The 17,868-nt window shown below is 58.8% G+C and overlaps 4 protein-coding genes and 1 pseudogene across 5 annotated transcripts; all 5 read left to right on the top strand.

Annotated features, from left to right (window-relative positions):
* Window positions 1-3,195: 3,195 nt before the first annotated feature.
* LINJ_31_2410 (putative p-nitrophenylphosphatase) lies at window positions 3,196-4,437 on the top strand (the record flags this gene model as incomplete). The annotated part of the gene is made up of 1 exon (XM_001467521.1): window positions 3,196-4,437. One exon carries the CDS (start codon window positions 3,196-3,198, stop codon window positions 4,435-4,437), a length of 1,242 nt encoding a protein of 413 aa, XP_001467558.1.
* Window positions 4,438-6,458: 2,021 nt separating this feature from the next.
* LINJ_31_2400 (putative 3,2-trans-enoyl-CoA isomerase, mitochondrial precursor) lies at window positions 6,459-7,508 on the top strand (the record flags this gene model as incomplete). The annotated part of the gene is made up of 1 exon (XM_001467520.1): window positions 6,459-7,508. One exon carries the CDS (start codon window positions 6,459-6,461, stop codon window positions 7,506-7,508), a length of 1,050 nt encoding a protein of 349 aa, XP_001467557.1.
* A 2,803-nt stretch (window positions 7,509-10,311) lies between these two features.
* Window positions 10,312-13,038, top strand: LINJ_31_2390 (helicase-like protein; the record flags this gene model as incomplete). The annotated part of the gene is made up of 1 exon (XM_001467519.1): window positions 10,312-13,038. The coding sequence occupies one exon, from the start codon at window positions 10,312-10,314 to the stop codon at window positions 13,036-13,038; it is 2,727 nt and encodes a 908-aa protein (XP_001467556.1).
* Window positions 13,039-13,523: 485 nt separating this feature from the next.
* On the top strand, window positions 13,524-14,660 carry LINJ_31_2380 (putative 3'-nucleotidase/nuclease precursor; the record flags this gene model as incomplete). The annotated part of the gene is made up of 1 exon (XM_001467518.1): window positions 13,524-14,660. One exon carries the CDS (start codon window positions 13,524-13,526, stop codon window positions 14,658-14,660), a length of 1,137 nt encoding a protein of 378 aa, XP_001467555.1.
* A 1,774-nt stretch (window positions 14,661-16,434) lies between these two features.
* Window positions 16,435-17,583, top strand: LINJ_31_2370 (annotated as a pseudogene). The gene has a single exon. A coding segment is annotated over exon 1 (1,149 nt).
* The last annotated feature ends 285 nt before the right edge of the window (window positions 17,584-17,868 follow it).

The raw sequence follows: 17,868 nt of genomic DNA, 5'->3' as shown, positions 1-17,868 counted from the left end.
TCTCCTTCTAGCTCCCCCCATCTCATTCCTCATGCAGCAATTGATCGTGCACACGCCTCTGCGGAGAGCAAGAATATATATATATATATATTTGTTGTTGTGCTTAATTGTGCGCTTCTCTCGGGGCAGATCGGTGCGACAAGATCGGGCGGGGCGGGGAGGAACGATCGGGTTGCTTCCTGTCATTGTCCGGTTGAAGCGCGATCATTGTTCTGCCTGTAATCCTTACTTCCCATGCTCATTTTCTGTTTGAGCGAGGGCGCCCTCAGTGACCTTACGGTCCCCTTCGCTCTCGTTATTTCCACTGCCCCTCCCATCATAGTAAGTCCGACCTACCCGACCTCCTTCCTGTCTCCATCCGGTGAGACGGGAAGCTGGAATGGCAGGTGGCTCCGCGCTCTTCTCCATACACAGGCACAGGGCTATGCGCGCATGTATGTTCTTGTGCAAAAGACGCACTGCGCCCCTGCCATTATGGACCGCGGCGTAAGTGGTGTGGTGTCACATACACCGCACCCAGCCGTGGGATCAATGGACACGAATGTGCTGACTCGATCAAGTGGCCTCCGTGTAACGGGCACTCTCTTCGTTTATTTTTCCGATCTCTTGCTCGCTGGGAACTGATGGGAAGCACTCGCGCCCGCGTGCACACCTACACCCACTCCACCACCACGTCTTTTTTTCTGTGGCCGTCGCTGTCCTGTCGCGTGTCGTCAGATTCCCCTTCTCCTTTTTGTTCTCGCCTTGAGCCGCCTCATCACAGAGGGTCAGACCTCGGTGCGTGGTATCGCAGGTTCCAGTGCCCCTCCCAAACTCTGTGCCAGGCAGTCAAGCAGCCCCTCACCCCACCCCTTAACCCTGCCAATGCTGAGCCACCTCTGGTGGTGACAAGGTCAAGCACCAACGGGCTGGGGAGGCGAGGGCGATGTATCGCTGCTGATGTTGGCGTTCAGGTCCTGGCTGACGTGGCGTCGGCGGGGCCGGCGACCGTGCACGCGTTTCTCTCACTTATATGATGCGCGAAGTGTCAGGGGAACTCGAGTGTACCCCACGCCCCGCCCTCGCGCTGCGTGCTGGTGTGCGGAGCCGGCGTGTCACCCCGAGGAGGGGGATGCACCAGGGGGTGGCGGCCGGCACAGTGGGAGCGGCTGCTAGGAGGCGGGTGAGCTGAGCTCGAGGCAGGGACCGTTCGCTGAGATAACGGAGTCGGCGCATGGCTGTGGCGCGTGTGTGTCGGCGGCTGCCGTCGCACCACTCAGAGAGGGGTGGGGCCTGTGGGAGGCCGGTGAGTAGACCTGAACGAAACTCATATTCTCTGGGCTCTGGGCACTTTTCCAGATCTGTCTTTCCCTTGTCTGCCTGAATGGCTTTCTGGTGTTGTCCTGGTCGGCTTCTGCTGTGCTCACGCTGGCACGCTCTTCGAACTCGTCGTCGCGGAACGGACGCGGAGGGGCTCGAACACCAGCGGCGCGGGAGACCAACAATGCACACGCACACCCATGCCAAAGGCAAAGGAATCCCCCGCTTCGAGTGAACCGTGCCCGCAACCGCGTTTTCCCTGAGCGCGCCGCTGGGTCGGCGCACCATCACCGCTGGAACCGATGAGTACATTCAATCCTATGTCGTTTTTTTTTTTTCGTGTGTGTGGAGAGATGGCGCATGCTGATAGCCGTTTGCACAGGCGGAGGTGTGTGACCTTGGTGGAGGTTTTTCTTCGGTGCAAGTGCGACGTCTGGATGTCCACCTCGACCTCCGTGGCTTCACGTGTCCCTGTTTTCATCAGGTTACTTTGGACTCTGTTCGACAACGGGAAAGGACACAAGCAACGCCGCACGCAGCGATCGCCGAGTCAGAGTTGCACCTGTCCCAGAGCAGTGCGCCTTCTCTCGCAGCACTGATTCAAGCTCGGGAGCTCGTGGACCCCATCGGCAACTTCTCGCGAGACCTCGATGGAGTTGTCTGCTGTGGCGAGACCCTCATCGCGCGCATCTCGGAGGCCCTCGCAAACCTGCGCTCCTTCCGGAAGCACCCTTTTTTGCATTGCAAGCACAGTTCTGCTGAGTCGCATCGACCTCATCGCTCGGTTTGCATCTCTCGGCACTCACAGTGCTCACGTGCGCGAAATATGCACCGGTGTCTTTACGAGTGCTCTGTGTGTATGTGGGGAACAGGTTGGCAGCCCCAAGGACAAGCATGCTCCCGGTAATGCCTTTGTTCTCGGATCTGTCGGCCTGTAGGACGCGTTGAATGGTGTACTTGTGCCCTGGTCCCCTGTGTACGGCTCTGAGATGCTCCCGGCGCCTTGCTAACGCGATATGATGGCGAGTGCACTAACAGAGCCCATTCTCGCATTCCTCGCGGAATGCTGGAAGCCAAAGAAAGGTACCTCTGACAAACCTGGCCCCTACAGCCGTAGGTGGAGTGGACTAAATTATAAGCACGACGGAGCTGGCAAGCATGGTGACTCTGTTGCTCACCACAAAGGCTGCGCCAGCCGCTACCAACCACCATGCGGCAGGACAGCAGATCGCTCTACTTCCCTTCTCTGATGCCCTCTTCGCGGCTGTGTGTGACAGCGCTGGGTTGCTAGCCAGGCATGCTGCGCGGCAGGCCTAGCTCAACCATGTGCCACCTGCTAAGTGAGAAGGGGGCGCAGGACCACAACGCTCTTTCCCACTGCAGGCGCTAACGCGGTGGGGGGGGGCTGCCTCATAACGGACATCCAGCCCTGCAAATGCGTTGGTGCTCGCCCAGCGTGGGTGCTGGGTGGTGCACACAAGCTAGCTCGCCGGGAGCTACTGGCGATACGAAAGTTGCACGGCGTACCGGACTTTGGAATCGACGCGCTCGTTGACGTTCTTGAGCTCTCGAACATGAACGGACACGCACGATGAGGCAGCCAGCGTGCTCGTCTGTCACAGTGTCCTCCCCCGGTCTCCTCCATCTGACCACGGCCCACTATGCTCTAGCAGCTGTGGCGCATCGACATCGTGATCACGTGTCTGGCGAGCAAACACGAAGCCAATGTAAGCCGAAGAACCAAAAGAGAACGTGAAAGCGATCTTGCTGCCCTTTCTTCTCTCGGCGGCGCATGCATGTCTCCTCCGGTTTCAGCGGTATGTCCTGCATGCGCCAGAGCCGCCGGTGTCACCTGCTCAATAGCATCGCAGCAGCTCTGCCTGCAAACGCCTTTACATGAAGCCGGCAAGTCCGCCGTGTGCCGCTGTGCAGGCATCCTCTCTGCGCTCCTGTTTCATTCCTCCGCACCTCTCCTTCCCCGTCACTGCTCCGGGGCCTCCCTACACCGACAGAAACAACGTGCCACGACAGATCCTTTCCGCGATGCCAGAGCAAATGACTGCAGCGCTGGCTGCGCGACTCGTGGCCTCGCCTCTGAAGTACGTGCTGCTCGACATTGACGGCGTGATCTGGTGCGGCGGGCACGTGATCGACCGTGTGCCAGAGACGCTGCAGTACCTGCGCGGCCAAGGCAAGCAAATCCGCTTTCTCTCGAACAACGCGTCGCTTTCTCGCGAGCAGTTGCTGCAGAGCCTCAAGGCTAAGGGAATCGAGGGCGTGACAATGGAAGAGTGCTACAACAGCGCGTACACGGCGGCGCTGCGACTGAGGCAGCTGCTGGGTAAAGCAGACGTGCCTGGAGAGGAGCCGCTGGTGCACGGGAATGTGTTCGTGATTGGTGAGCAGGGGCTGCACGATGAGCTGCAGCAGGTACTTGCCCCGGGGTTTATCACTTACGGTGTGGAACTGCACGATGCGGAGCGCGCTGGAGGCTACGACACGGATGCGCTTGGCAGCGCGTGGCGTGTTCCGTGCCTGCCGCCGCCGCAGAAGCGCCTGGTGGTGTGCAACGGCAAGACATGCCGCATGGTGCAGGCCGGCACCAACAGTGCGGAGAAGATTTCGCTCTCCGACCTGAACGCCGCTGCTGTCGTCGTTGGGCTTGACAAGCATTTCAACATCCTCAAGCTGGCGTACGGGTCCCTTGCTCTGCAAGGCCCACCAAAGGACCTGCGAGAGGAGTCGCACACGCCGCCTCTGTTCGTGGCCACGAACGAGGATCCACAGCTGCCGGTCGGTCGCGATGGCACCATGATCCCAGGCGCTGGATCCATGGTGAGCGCTCTGTGCACCGCTGTCGGAAAGCGGCCGGATGCCGTCTGTGGGAAGCCTCACAAGGACATGGCGAATATATTGTTTGCGGCTGAGGGTATCACGAATCCGCGAGAGGAGTGCATCATGATCGGTGACCGGCTGACCACGGATGTGGCGTTTGGCAATGCGGCCGGATGCCAGAGCATGCTAGTGCTGAGCGGCGTCGAAGGGTTGGCGGATGTGGAGGAGGCGGAGAAGCAAGGCAAGACAGCGCTGATGCCAAAGTACGTTGCCGAGTCTCTCGCCTGCTTCTTGCCATCGTGAGTGAGTGGCAGCAGGAGGTGCCGTACGTCCTTTCATGAGAACGAGGTGTATTGCGTTTATTTTCCTACTTGTGGTGCAGGGACGGTCTCTCATGTTGTCCTCGTTGGTGCAGTCGTGGTTGTAGCGCACGACAGCTCATACGGCGCCCGGGACAACCCTGGAGAAGAACGCAGAGGAGATGTTCATCAAAAAGTGCTTTGCCGTGCAGCCGATACTGGAGCTTGACGTACCGCTGCGGTGGGTGGGTCATACAGCATGTAAATCTGGGCTCTCCGCAGGGCTCTTGAAGACAGAGGAGCACCGCTGTACGCTGCCACGCTTCGCCAGCTACTATGGGTTCTCCACTGCGCCAGTGAGGCTTGAAAACGCACACGTGGGAGTGGGGTGCTCTGCGCGGCTTTCACTGCTGATCCCTCTTCCTCCATGTAGTGCCGCCATCCTTTTTGCTGTGCCGTGTCTCCTCCCCCTCCCTTTTGCCGTGCCACAGGGGTTTCAGGCTGCACATGGCTTGGGTTGTACTCTCTGCTGCTGCCTGCTCGCTTTCGTTTGTTTTCGCCTCGCTCTCAAGTTTCGGGGCTCTAATGCCCCTCCCGTGCCACCGGTGACTGCATCGAGCGCTCAGCAGGTTCTGTTCTGCCCTTCCGTTACGTTAGCGCCCTCCCCCCACCCACCCACCCACCCACCCACACCCACACACACACAACGCCACCCCGACTACCGGCGCTAGAAAGCAAGCTAGACCTCCGGGCGTGGGTTCACGTCACGGCCAAAGACGAAGGTTTCTTAAAGTTCCTACCGGCGCCACTTGCGTAGCTCGCGCACAGGGCAGCACTCCTCCTCGTGTTCCGCTGAGGTGATCACCTTCCTCCCCTCAGCTCATTTTTCCTTTTTCGCTCCTCTGCCGCTTGTTTAGCGCTCCCCATTCTTTGATCCCCTGCCTCGGATATTCCTGATCGTCCCACATCACATCCCCTCGCCCGCCTCGCAGGTTGCGTATATATCCATACATATCGATGTGTATATATGTAGGTGTGCTGAGGTGTCTCGGCCTTTTCTCTGTTTCCTTTTTCACTTCGCTTTCTCCTACGTCTCAGCCGTAATCACGGGGAAACACCTCAGCGCGTCGTATTCCAGGGCCCCGCACCAACGGGCTGGGGAGGCCAGGGCGATGTATCGCTGCTGATGTTGGCGTTCAGGTCCTGGCTGACGTGGCGTCGGCGGGGCCGGCGACCGTGCACGCGTTTCTCTCACTTATATGATGCGCGAAGTGTCAGGGGAACTCGAGTGTACCCCACGCCCCGCCCTCGCGCTGCGTGCTGGTGTGCGGAGCCGGCGTGTCACCCAGAGGAGGGGGATGCACCAGGGGGTGGCGGCCGGCACAGTGGGAGCGGCTGTTAGGAGGCGGGTGAGCTGAGCTCGAGGCAGGGACCGTTCGCTGAGATAACGGAGTCGGCGCATGGCTGTGACGCGTGTGTGTCGGCGGCTGCCGCCGCACCACGCAGAGAGGGGTGGGGTCTGTGGGAGGCCGGTGAGTAGACCTGAACGAAACTCATATTCTCTGACACAGAATTGACAACCAGGCGTGGTTATATACGTGAGCGTTGCATAGAGTGCGCTCTCATCGGAAAGGATGCGTCTCTGATGTTATGGTGGAGACGCTGTGGATACCGATTAAGCCTGCATGGGCGAAACCCTGCCGGAAGAGAAGGATGCGGCTCAATAAGACGTGGCTCCGACGCGGGTCCGACGCTGTTGCGCGGTTGGCTTTCGGCACGCGCGGTGTCTCATCGAACGACGCTCGGAACACCAAACTGCTCGCGGGCTCTACTACAACGTGCGCACATGTGCATTATCCATTCTTGCTCTCCGCTTGCTCCTGAACCTCTTGTCGCACCTTTCCCCCTTCTGTGCAGTCGTCTCTTCGCCGCCGCGTCCGCCAGGCCTCCAACGAAGACCCACCATATCCCACATTCTTGTCGCACCGCCTTGTTGTTTGCTGTCGTCGCAGCACTTCTGCGATCATGCGCCGCGCCATATCGTCCACTCTCACCCGTGGCGCCCGCACTCTTGGCGTCAAGTCGGGGCTGTTTCAGCTCACGCAGTACCGCTTCCAGTGGCAGCCGCTGCCCGGTGTGCCGCCGCAACTGAGGGTGGCTCTGCATGACCGGCATCAAGACACGAATGCCGCTCCTGCGGGATCGAAGCGCAGCGACGACGCGCAGCCAGAGTTCGAGCCCCCAAAGAAGCCGACAGGGGTGCCCAAGCTTCTGAGAATCAACACAAATGAGAAGGGCATCACAAACGTGCAGCTGGCCCGTGCCCCGGTGAACTCGATGAGCCTGGAGCTCTTCCAGGAGCTGAACCAGTGGATGCTGTGGCTTGGAAACAACGAGGAGACGAAGGCTGTGATCATCTCCTCTGCGATTCCGACAGTCTTCTCGGCTGGACTGGACCTCGTCGAGGTGCATAACCCGAAGCCGGATCGCATCGCGGTCTTCTGGCAGAGCTTCCAGGAGATGTGGCTCATCTTCAACTCTTTCCCCAAGCCAATCATCGCGGCCATTACCGGCAACTCACCGGCGGGGGGCTGTATCATCGCGATGGGCTGCGACTACCGTGTGATGGCTCGCGGGCCGAAGGACAACACGAACAACAACCGGCTCTACCGCATCGGTCTTAACGAGACGAAACTAGGACTCGTCGCCCCGCCGTGGGTGATGCCAGCCTATGCCTACCTGCTGGGCTCGCGCCAGGCGGAGCGGATGCTGCAGCTGGGCGAGACACCCGTGGCCGACGATGCGCGAAACCTCGGGCTCATTGATGAGGTGGCCGCCGATGAAGAAAGCACAATCGAAGCGGCCTACCAGCAGGCGGAACGCTTTCTCAGCGTGCCGCAGCAGGCGCGTCGGGTGGCTCGTGATATGGTGCGCTGCGAATACTTGCGGTTGCTTGCCACCGAGGACGACCGCAACTACGATACAGAGTTTTTCACACAATATATGCTGCGACCTGAGGTGCAGAAGAACCTTGAAAGCTACCTGGAACGCCTCAAGAGCCGCTCTCGTAAGTAACGCCGAGTGATTCTAGCGCGAATCCGGCACATCGGCGTGTTATTTCTCTTGCGTGAATTCTGCAATCTGACGTCTACATGCCCCTCATGAGGAGAGGCTCTGAGTTCTTTGTGCGCACGCGCTGTCAAGCACCGCCGGCACGGCGCCTCGCATCCGAAGAAAGCATGCAGAGGCGCGAAGAGACGCATGCGAGCGAGCCGCCGTGTGCATGTGCGCGGATCATGCGGAACGTCCCCCACCCGGCCGTGTGGGCTGCTGAGGCACAGATGCCCGGGGGGGGCATGACGCGAGCACCCCGAATGGCAGCATCGAGTCGTCCGGGCACCCATGTGGCGAGTCTCCACACCGTACTATGGCATGCCGCTGCTTGAGGCGACGGAGGGCGCGAGGGAGGGCGCACAGGCGGAGCACAGGGCCTCCAGGGGGCCCTGGCCTGCGGCTGCCCAACTGATTCCGTGAGCCCGTGCGGCATGCACCTGGGCCACCACCACCCCTCTACTACGCGCACGGCGGACGCCGGTGCCTCCGCCCTTGAGCAGGGCCCTGGACGCTGCCCGCGTTGGGTCCAGGCGCGCAGTGCACCCAGGTCGGTCTGGTGCCGGTGGCGCAGCACGCGTGCGAGGGAGGCGCGAGGAAGGACAAGAAGAGACCGTGAGACGCATGTCCCCGCTTCGGCGGCAGCCGTCTCGCCCTAGAGGGCCAAGATGCCGCCGTGGTGCAGCGGAGGCGTCTGCGTTGTGATGGCGTGTATGCGTGCATATCTGTCGACGTGCTCGGTGTGCAGTGGAGTGCGTGGCCGCGAAGCAAATCAATCAAAAAGAAAATGCCTTTATCTGCTTTCTCCCTATTCCGCTTTTTTTTCCGCATGGTGAGTCAGCTCACCTCCCCCCCCCCTCCCCACCACCAGCTTCTTCTCTCCTAAGTGACTGATGGCACGCAAAACGCTCTTCTGGTGACGCTGCCGTACATACTCCCTTCGCCCTCTTTTATGCTTTATCGCGTTTTCCTTTTCTCTTGGGCTCGTGTCTTTTTCGTTCGTGTGGGGGTTTCGTTTCTCCCACGTGTTACCTGAGTAGGCTCGTGGATTCTGTCCACGCGTGTCGTTTGGGAGCTGGCACCGCTGCTGTCGTCGTGCTAGCAGAGGAAGAGCCTGTGTGATGCTTCTGCGAATCCCTCGAGTCCTGTGTGGCTGCGGTGGCGGCCGCTTACAGTACATCTGATATACGTGCGTGTGGTGCGCCTGAGTCGATGTCACTCGGAAGCCTCTTCGGATTCGGACATCGGGCGCTACGACGCGTCCAACTCGTCTCTTGATTGCTCTCGTCAACGCGAAAGCGAAAAGGGTGCTCTCATCCATCCGCGGGTATCGCGGCAGCGTCTTTTTTTCTGTCCTCATGTTTTGGTTTTGCTGCTCTGCTTGTGTGTGCGCGTGCTTTTAGCCTTGGTGTTGAGGGAGGGACCTGGAAGATGATATCTTCGTCCTCCTTGCGACCCACGACACCGTCACTTCGGCCCCTCTCGTGATGGGAGTCTCCGCCGTCGAGGCACAGCAAGCGTCAGAGTCGTTTTTCGAGAGCGGATCTGTGCGGGTGAGTATTCCCCTTTGCCTATAGTGTACGTTTCTTGCTCCTAAAGAAGGTCGAGGAGCTGCCTTACGCGCGCACGTGTGCGCAGGCGTTTTTGTTGTTGTTTTCGCGTACTACCTCGACTGGCGGCAGCGCTGATGGCGAAGTTTGTGGGGCTCAGCACGCAACAACGCAAAATGGACGGGCGACACACAAATGCCGTGAGCCGCAGCTTGAGGGCACGGGTGTCGGAGCCGGTGGCCACGACTCGGCAAAGCTGCCCGTCTCCCTCTCTCTCTGTCAAGCTCACACGACGGACGGCTGCAGCTCATCTGCGCGCCCATTTCACAACGCACCGCCACGCCGCAATCACAGACACACAGAGGGAGAGAGAACGCAAGTCCTCCGCTGGGAAACGCACGAAAACAAGACCGCTGAAGGCGGAGCCATGGCGGTGTAGCAGCGCTTGTAGTACCGCAATCTCGCCCGATTGCCTGCATGTCTTCGGTCCTCTTGTCGTTTTCTTGCTTGCAAGCCTTTTTTTTGTTGTTCGCCTTCGTAGTTTACAGCATATCTGCGAATTCATGCGCATAACCGCTTCCCCTCCCTCTTCCCTCTTTCTCTCTCTATTTGTGCATGCGTGTGCTTCCTTTCCGTTCTCATATATGAACTTGCTTTCTTTGGTGGTGCTTAGTGGCGTGTGTTGGAGGGGGGATCTCCTCTCGTTTCGACGTCCCAGGCCTCTCTCCCTTCTGTTTTTATAGTTGTGCGGCCCACACAACATAAAAAATGGTGCAAACGATGGCAATGAACGCAACAACTCGACGTTCCTCTAACGTTGCGGTGCAGCGGGAGGAGCTTCGACTGCCCCGACCGCGTCAGCTCTGCTATCGCGTAACTCCCTCCCACTCTCCTATTTGATCGGAGGATGCCAGTGAGGTGCCTTGATCCCGCTTGCCCGAAAGCTGTCCACGCATCACGAGGGCACGGAAGGTGCGGCGGTTTTGACCTAACTGCTTGGAAAGTGGCTCGTGTGTCACGTTCTAGCAGATTCGTTTCCTCTCCCTACCTCTCTCCCACCTCTCTCTCCTCCGTGTGCCCTCCGATGGTGATTAACGGAGTCGCTATTCCGAGCACACCCCATCAAGCTGCCCCGTTGCTCGACACTCGGCAGCGGAACTGGTCGCAAGCGCGAGGCTTATCGACTCACCAGCCCTTCCCATGTATGCTGCATAGAAATGACCCTGCAGTGCGATGAGCTCTACCGCGCGGCTGACAAGATGGCTAAAGCGTCGCAGCGCACACAGTCACGGATCCGCGCGGCCGTGGAGGCGCAACGGCAACGCGCAGCTCTTCACCAACTGGACAGCCGTGCAGAGTTTTTTCCCGACGATGAAGCATGTCCGACCTACTCTCTCACGAACGCACTCCCAGGGTGTGTTTGTCAACCTTCTACAGCCACCTCACCCCCGCTACAACTTCTCGAGCACCAGCGGGAGGGCGTGCGCTGGTTACTGGCCCTCCACGAACTCGGCCTGCACGGCATTATGGCAGATGAAATGGGCCTCGGCAAGACAGTTCAAGTGGCCGCCTTCCTTGCCGCCCTCGCGAAGACCGGGGTGCTGGGCACCTTCCTCATTGTTGTCCCTCTCTCCACAATGGAGAGCTGGAAAAAGGAGCTGCTGCGCTGGGTGCCGTGGATGCACGTCACCGAGTTCCGCGGCACACACGAGATCCGTGCTAAGCTAAGATCGCGGCTGCGGAGCCGACACCGCCGTGCCTTTGAGCGGCAGGAAACTCTGCGGGCGCAGTGGGCACAGGGTGTGCCCGTGAGAGTGCTGGCGAAGACTGTCGGTGGAGTCGTGCTCGCGAGCTACGAATCTGTCATGATGGACCATGGCGCGCTTGCTCGCCTTATCCACTGGGATATCACCATCGTTGACGAGGCGCACCGCTTGAAGAAGCTCCAGTGCAAGCTCCTGCAGACTCTCCACAAAGCCGCGTGCCCCATGCGCCTGATCCTCACGGGCACCCCTTTGCAGAACGACCTGACGGAGCTGTGGACGCTACTAGAGTATGTCGGGCCGCAGATTTTCAGTCACGGCGATGCCGATCAACGGCGTCTTCGAGAAGCAGTGACGGCACTCTCATGTGGATGTGATCGACGAGTCAATGAGAGAAGAGAGGAGCGACATGGCGATGGCTCAGGTGGGAAAGAGCCCACAGAAAGGCATACGGCAGCGGCCGTTCGATTCCCACATGCGCCTCAAGCGAATACCGGCGCCAACGCCGGCGAAGAGCAAGGTTTACTCCTCGCGTGTCTGAAAACAGTGCTGCAGCCATTTGTGCTACGCCGCATCAAGGCCACTGTCGGCATCAAGCTCCCGCCTAAGTACGACCTCGTTCTTCCCACCCCGCTCACACCGAAGCAGCAGCTGCTCTACGCCCGGGTTCAATCGGAAGAACGCTATAGCAACAGCCGTCTCACGCACCTCCGAAAATGCTGCATCCATCCGTTTCTCATCCGTGACTTCTATGCAAATAGCTGTGAACGGCGGCGCACACCCCAGTCGCCATCCTCAGCGCGCGAGCGACTCGAGTTCATGGTGAAGGCGTCAGGAAAGCTGAAACTGCTTGACGCCATGCTGCCGGAACTGCGCCGCCGTGGCCATCGTGTCCTCTTGTTCTCTCAAATGACAAATGCGCTCGATCTCGTCGAGGAATACCTATCCTTGAAGAATGCGGTCCTCGAAGAGGCGCTCCTTGGAGGCGATGAGACAGAAGCAGTGGTGGCGATGGACAGATGCCGCGAAAGCGGTTCGCCCAAGGATAGCACTGGCCGCAAGCGACTTGAAACGATGCTGTCTCAGATGTTGGTGTACACGCGCCTGGACGGGAGCAGCTCTGCAGAAGCCCGCAGCGAGGCTATTCGTCACTTTCAAGGGCCGCCTAGCTCTTCCAACCAACCGGGCAATGGTGCGGAGTATGATAGCGCACCATTTTCGGTGAATGCTGCAGCTGGAGGTGATTCTGTAGAGGTGTTCCTTGAGCACGACAGGCAGGCGGAGAAGCCCCCCACCCCTGCCGACCGTGTTCTCCCACTGGCGAAGCCGAGCTGGCGCCGTCTGGGGAAGGGGCTCCGCACTCGAGGCATCGAAGAGGATGATGAAGTCTTCGAGGAGCCATTTTTGTCGGCTCGCGCGAGCACCCCTGCAGGGGTTCTTGCCGAGAGGAGCGTGAACGAGACGCCGCCTCACTTATTCAAGGCGACGGGCAGTGTAAAGGCATGCTATGCCCATCTGGTGACGCGGAAGAGATCGGCTAGTGCTGGAAGTGACAGCCTCTCAACCCACAAGTCTTCCATCACATCCAGCAAGTGTAAAGCGGATGTTGCTTCATGGTCATCAGACCTCTCCCTGACCTCAACTGCCACCAGTGCTGCCATCGCAGCGCAGCCGGGTGTGTTTCTGTTTCTCATCAGCACCCGCGCCGGTGGCACCGGCCTCAACCTCACCGGCGCCGACACCGTTATCCTGCTGGACGGTGATTTCAATCCGCACAACGACTTGCAGGCAGTGGATCGGTGCCACAGAATCGGGCAGCGGAATCCCGTCGCCCTCTACCGATTGGTCAGCCCCCACACCGTGGAAGATGAACGGCACAGCGGGATTGTGGATCGGAAACTGAAGCTAGAGCACTTGGTGCTTGGGTGTGATGGTGCAGGGTGCATATCACAGCGGTGCTGCACTACGAGTGGTGACGTGGGCACTCGGCCACCACCAATCCCGGCCGCGGATGTCCTTCGATGTGCGGCGGCAGCAGTATGTGCCGAGCCTCCGAAAAAGAGGGCGAGATCTGGTTCATCAGTGTCCTCATCCAAGAGGCAGGCACTGACCGCCGGCGAACTCCGCCTGCTTCTCGATCGTGCGTGGCTGCAACACGTGATGCCGCACAGGAGCGCGTAGCAGTTCCGTTGTGAATACTCGGTGGTGTTTCTTGTATTTAGAATAGACGCGCCAACCGCTGCGTGGTCATTCCGACTGCGTTACCAATCTAGATGCACTTTCTTTGATGATCACACAACCTGCTTTCCATGAGCATAGACCGCGTTTGAAGTGCTCAGGAACCCCCCCTTCCTCTTGTGGCACCTCCATGGCGATGAGTCAGCTTTCCAGCCGCTCCACTGACGTGTCTCTACACCCCCCCCGCCCACTCCGCCTATACCGTTCGGGGCGGCCCTTTCACGTCGCACGATGTCCGTCAAGATCTTCTTGCACTCAACTGTCTCTGTGTTGCTTCCGTTTCTTTGGCGTCGTTGCTGTTTATCCTTTCCTCTCCACACCGTGAAGCAAACCTCAGCCATTACGTGCTGTACAGTGACTCCTCGGCCCCCGTCTTCCTCGCACACACGCACACACACACACACAGTACCGTGCACGCTACGGCAGACATGGCTCGAGCTCGTTTCCTTCAGCTTCTGCTGGTGACGCTGACGCTCCTCAGTACTGCTGCACTCCCTGTCAGCGCGTGGTGGAGCAAGGGCCACATGTCCGTGGCGCTCATTGCGAAACGCCACATGGGTGCGTCTCTCGTTGAAAAAGCTGAGCTGGCTGCTAAGGTGCTGTCCTTCTCTGGACCCTATCCAAAAAGCCCAGACATGGTGCAGACCGCACCGTGGGCGGATGACATCAAGACGATCGGCCTCAAAACACTGTCGACGTGGCACTACATCACGACGCCGTACTACACGGACGAAGACTTCACCTTGGATGTCAGCCCCGTACAGACGGTGAACGTCGCCTCTGTCATCCCGATGCTGCAGACGGCGATCGAAAAACCCACGGCCAACTCCGACGTTATCGTCCAGTCGCTGGCGCTCTTGCTACACTTTATGGGCGACATCCACCAGCCACTGCACAACGTCAACCTCTTCTCTAACCAGTACCCGGAAAGCGACCTCGGCGGCAACAAGCAGCTCGTCGTTATCGACTCCAAGGGAACCAAGATGCTGCTGCACGCGTACTGGGACTCGATGGCGGAGGGCAAATCTGGTGAGGATGTGCCGCGCCCGTTGAGCGAGGCCGACTACGACGACCTAAACAACTTTGCCGACTATCTGGAAGCAACGTACGCGAGCACGCTGACGGATAAGGAGAAGAATCTCGTGGATACTACGGAGATATCCAAGGAGACCTTCGACCTGGCGCTCAAGTACGCCTACCCCGGCGCCGACAATGGCGCCACGCTCTCTGACGAGTACAAGACGAACGCCAAGAAGATCTCGGAGCGTCAGGTGCTGCTTGCCGGCTACCGCCTGGCCAAGATGCTGAACACGACGCTGAAGTCAGTGAGCATGGACACTATTCTGCAGGGCCTCAAGAGCATCCAAAGCGAAGTGGACACGGAAAACAAGGCTGAGGTGCACAACCACTACGATCAGAAAGGCATCAGCGCTGCTGTGACGGCGATTGTCGCCGTGGCACTCTTCATCGCCGGCATTATCATCGCCACCCTGGTGGTCCTGGCCCTCAAGTGCTACCTGCCGAAGCGCGACCGCTTTGGTTCCTATGAGCACGTCGCCCTCTAGAACTGCATTTTGGGCTGCCCTCGCGCACGCCTCGCGGTGCCTCCGGCAGAAGAAAGCAGCGTCTTTTTCCCCCTGTGCCTCCTCTCGATCCTATCGCGTGTCTTTCGCTCTCTCCCTTTTGGGCGCCTCTTCGCTGCCCAGCGCCGTCCTCTCCCCTCCCCCAAGCAAAAAAACGTCAACACAGAGGAGAGTGTCCAGCAATGGTGCCGCGAGCAGCCCATCTGCATCCCTCTCTTACACGCACCTGTGTGTGCGTGTGTGTGTGTCGCACTCTTCGTGGCAGACAGCCCCGCTGACTATCGACGTGACGACGGGGAGAAGAGGAGGGTGCTTTTCCCTTTTCCTTTTTTTCATGTGCTTGTGTACTCTTCGCTTCCTCGCGCTCTCCCTCCCTCTCTCTCTCTGAGAACGCACGGGATGTGAAGAGGAGGAAGGGAAGAAGTGTACACAGACATGCATGCGTATACATACATAAAAATGTATGCATGTCTCCATCGGCACATACACACCGGCATACACGCACAACTAACCGCCTCCCCCTCCTCTGCTGTTGCTCTTCTTTGTTGAACGCACGCACAGCCGAACGTAAGCAGAAGCAAACAGCGCGGCCAGAGAGATGTTGACGTCTCTCGACGGCATCTGCCGCTGATTGCAGGAGGAGGAAGAGTTGCGAGGAGAGGGAACGGAAGGGAGGGCGACAAAACACAGCGAAAACAGACGAAGGAACATACAGCGGCAGCAGCGGAGTTCGTGTCCCTCGTGTAGAGCCTCTTAGTCTTCTTTGCTTGTTCGCGGTTGTTTTTTCTCTCTTTCCCCTCTCCCCTCTGTGATTCTTCCTCCTCTGTATTCATTTATCATTGGTTGACCTTTAATCTGTGTCTCTGCCCTCATTCCACTGCCTTTTCGGAATGCGAGCCTCGCGAAAGGAGGGTTCTCGATTCGTTTCGGCTGTGAGTCATCTTTCTCCCCCCTCCCCGCGCCCTCCGCGTCCTTCTTGCAGATGCGCCGCTATCGCAAGGGTCACAATGAGGGGTGAAGTAATGTGAGAGTAGACGTGCCTGGCTTGTGTTTCCTTTTTTCTTTTCCTATTCCTTTACTCATTAGGGCGCTGCAACACATCGCCCCCCCCCCCGGGGGGGTAGCTGGGCAGACGCCGCTTGTGAAAGCGAGGCCGGCAACGGCCACCATATGCACACCGTATATACGGCTGCACAGTGGCCGTCGGCCAGCCACGGTACGCGCATAAAATGAAATGCAGATGAGCACGGAGTGCTGGCGCTGAGGACACGCGTCATGTGCCATCGCTCTTTCTCGTTTCCGCCATGGCACGCGCGCATGTAGCGGAGATGGTCTCTGGCCGTACTCATGAACATGCGGAAATGGCGACATCAGTCTTCCGTGTCGGTGCACCTCTGAGACGCATCTCACTGGCGAATGCGCACAACTGATGGATGGCCTTAAGGGAGGGAGCATTTTCTTTTTGCAAGCGATGCCCCCCTTCTGTCATCACTCTTGTTAATGCGTCTTGCGCGCTGCTCGCTCCCTGACAATGAATCTCCTCTGATGAAAAATGAGCTCCGTTTTTTGTACCCTGCGCGCTCGTCACAACTCAAAGACACGTAATCTTGGAGGGGCAGGTGTTGCGGCGCGGCAAGACGGACGAGCGCACTCTTTTCGCTACACACACGATACCTACTCTCCACTCTCACCAACCCCTCTCCCTCCACCTACCCACCCACCCACCCCAATCTCTTAAGCTAAAGCAATGTACGCCATGGCTGACGCAGCCCGAACAGCGGCGCTCTACGCCGCGGTGGTCCTGGTCCTCCTCTGCACCGTCGCGCTTCCGTCTGCGGCATGATGGAGCAAGGGTCACATGGCCGTCGCCCTCATTGCGCAGCGCCACATGGACCCGAAGCTGGTGAAGAAGGCTAATGCCGCGGCCAAGGTGTTCTCCCTCGCTGGTCCCTTCCCCAAGTCGCCGGATATGGTACAGCTGGGGCCGTGGGCCGACGATCTGCTCGAGTCCGGCCTAAAGACGAACTTCAACTGGCACTTCATAACGGCACCATACTATCCGGACGCGGACTTTACTCTCGAGCTCAGCCCGGCGCAGACGGTGAATGCTGCCTCCGTCATTCCAATGTTGGAGTCTGCGATCAGGAAAACGACAGCGACGACTGAGATTATTACGCAGTGCTTGGCGTTTATGGTTCACTTGTTCGGCGACATACACCAGCCTCTGCACAACGCAAACTTACTCTCCGATGAGTACCCTCTAGGCGACTACGGCGGCAATGCGCAGATGGTGACCATCGATTCTAATGGAACCAAGATGCTGCTGCACGCGTACTGGGATTCGATGGCGGAAGGGCCGGCCAGTGTGGGCTACCCACGGCCGTTGAGCAAGGACGCCTACGAAGACCTGAAGGCGTTCGTCGACTATCTGGAAGCGACATATGCAGGCAACTTAACGACGGCGGAGAAGAACCTTCAGAACACGACGGCGATTCGGAACGAGGGGTATGAGCTGGCGATCAAGTATGCGTTTCCTGGAGCCTCCAACGGCGCCACGCTCTCCAACGAGTACAAGACGAACGCCAAGAAGATCTCGGAGCGTCAGGTGCTGCTTGCCGGCTACCGCCTGGCCAAGATGCTGAACACGACGCTGAAGTCAGTGAGCATGGACACTATTCTGCAGGGGCTCGGCAACATCCAGGCAGAGGTGCCGCGGCTTGACAACACCACCATTGGGCACACCTTTCAGGAGAAGGGGCTCAGCACCGGCCTCACGGTGGGCATTGCCATTGCTCTCTTCATCGCCGGAGTGCTCATCTCTACCGTCGTGGTACTCTTCCTGAATCGCCCGCGCCTGGTGCGCAGCGACTATCAGCGATGCGAGCCGATCGCACTGGATTTATAAGCCAGTCTGCCGCAGTGACCGCCGTGTTTGGAAGGCTTGCAATTTCCGGCAGTGGCATGTCTGCAAAGAGGAGTTCCGCGTCCTTGAAAGCAACCACGCAGCCACTTTTCTTTTGTTTGTTTGGAGGCGGTGTGCCCCGGCTGAATGTGACGCAAGCGTAAACGACGCCGCGCTCATCCGATGCAAGGGCGACACCCTTACTTATATTTTTTTCATCTGCTGTTATTTTTTTCTTCGTTGCGGCTCATCGAAGCACTTGAGGCAGAGCCACTGATCGAAGCTGTC

This window comes from Leishmania infantum, chromosome 31, assembly GCF_000002875.2.
Source record: "Leishmania infantum JPCM5 genome chromosome 31".
NCBI lineage: Eukaryota > Euglenozoa > Kinetoplastea > Trypanosomatida > Trypanosomatidae > Leishmania > Leishmania infantum.
This window is presented reverse-complemented; position numbering and strand designations above follow the sequence as displayed.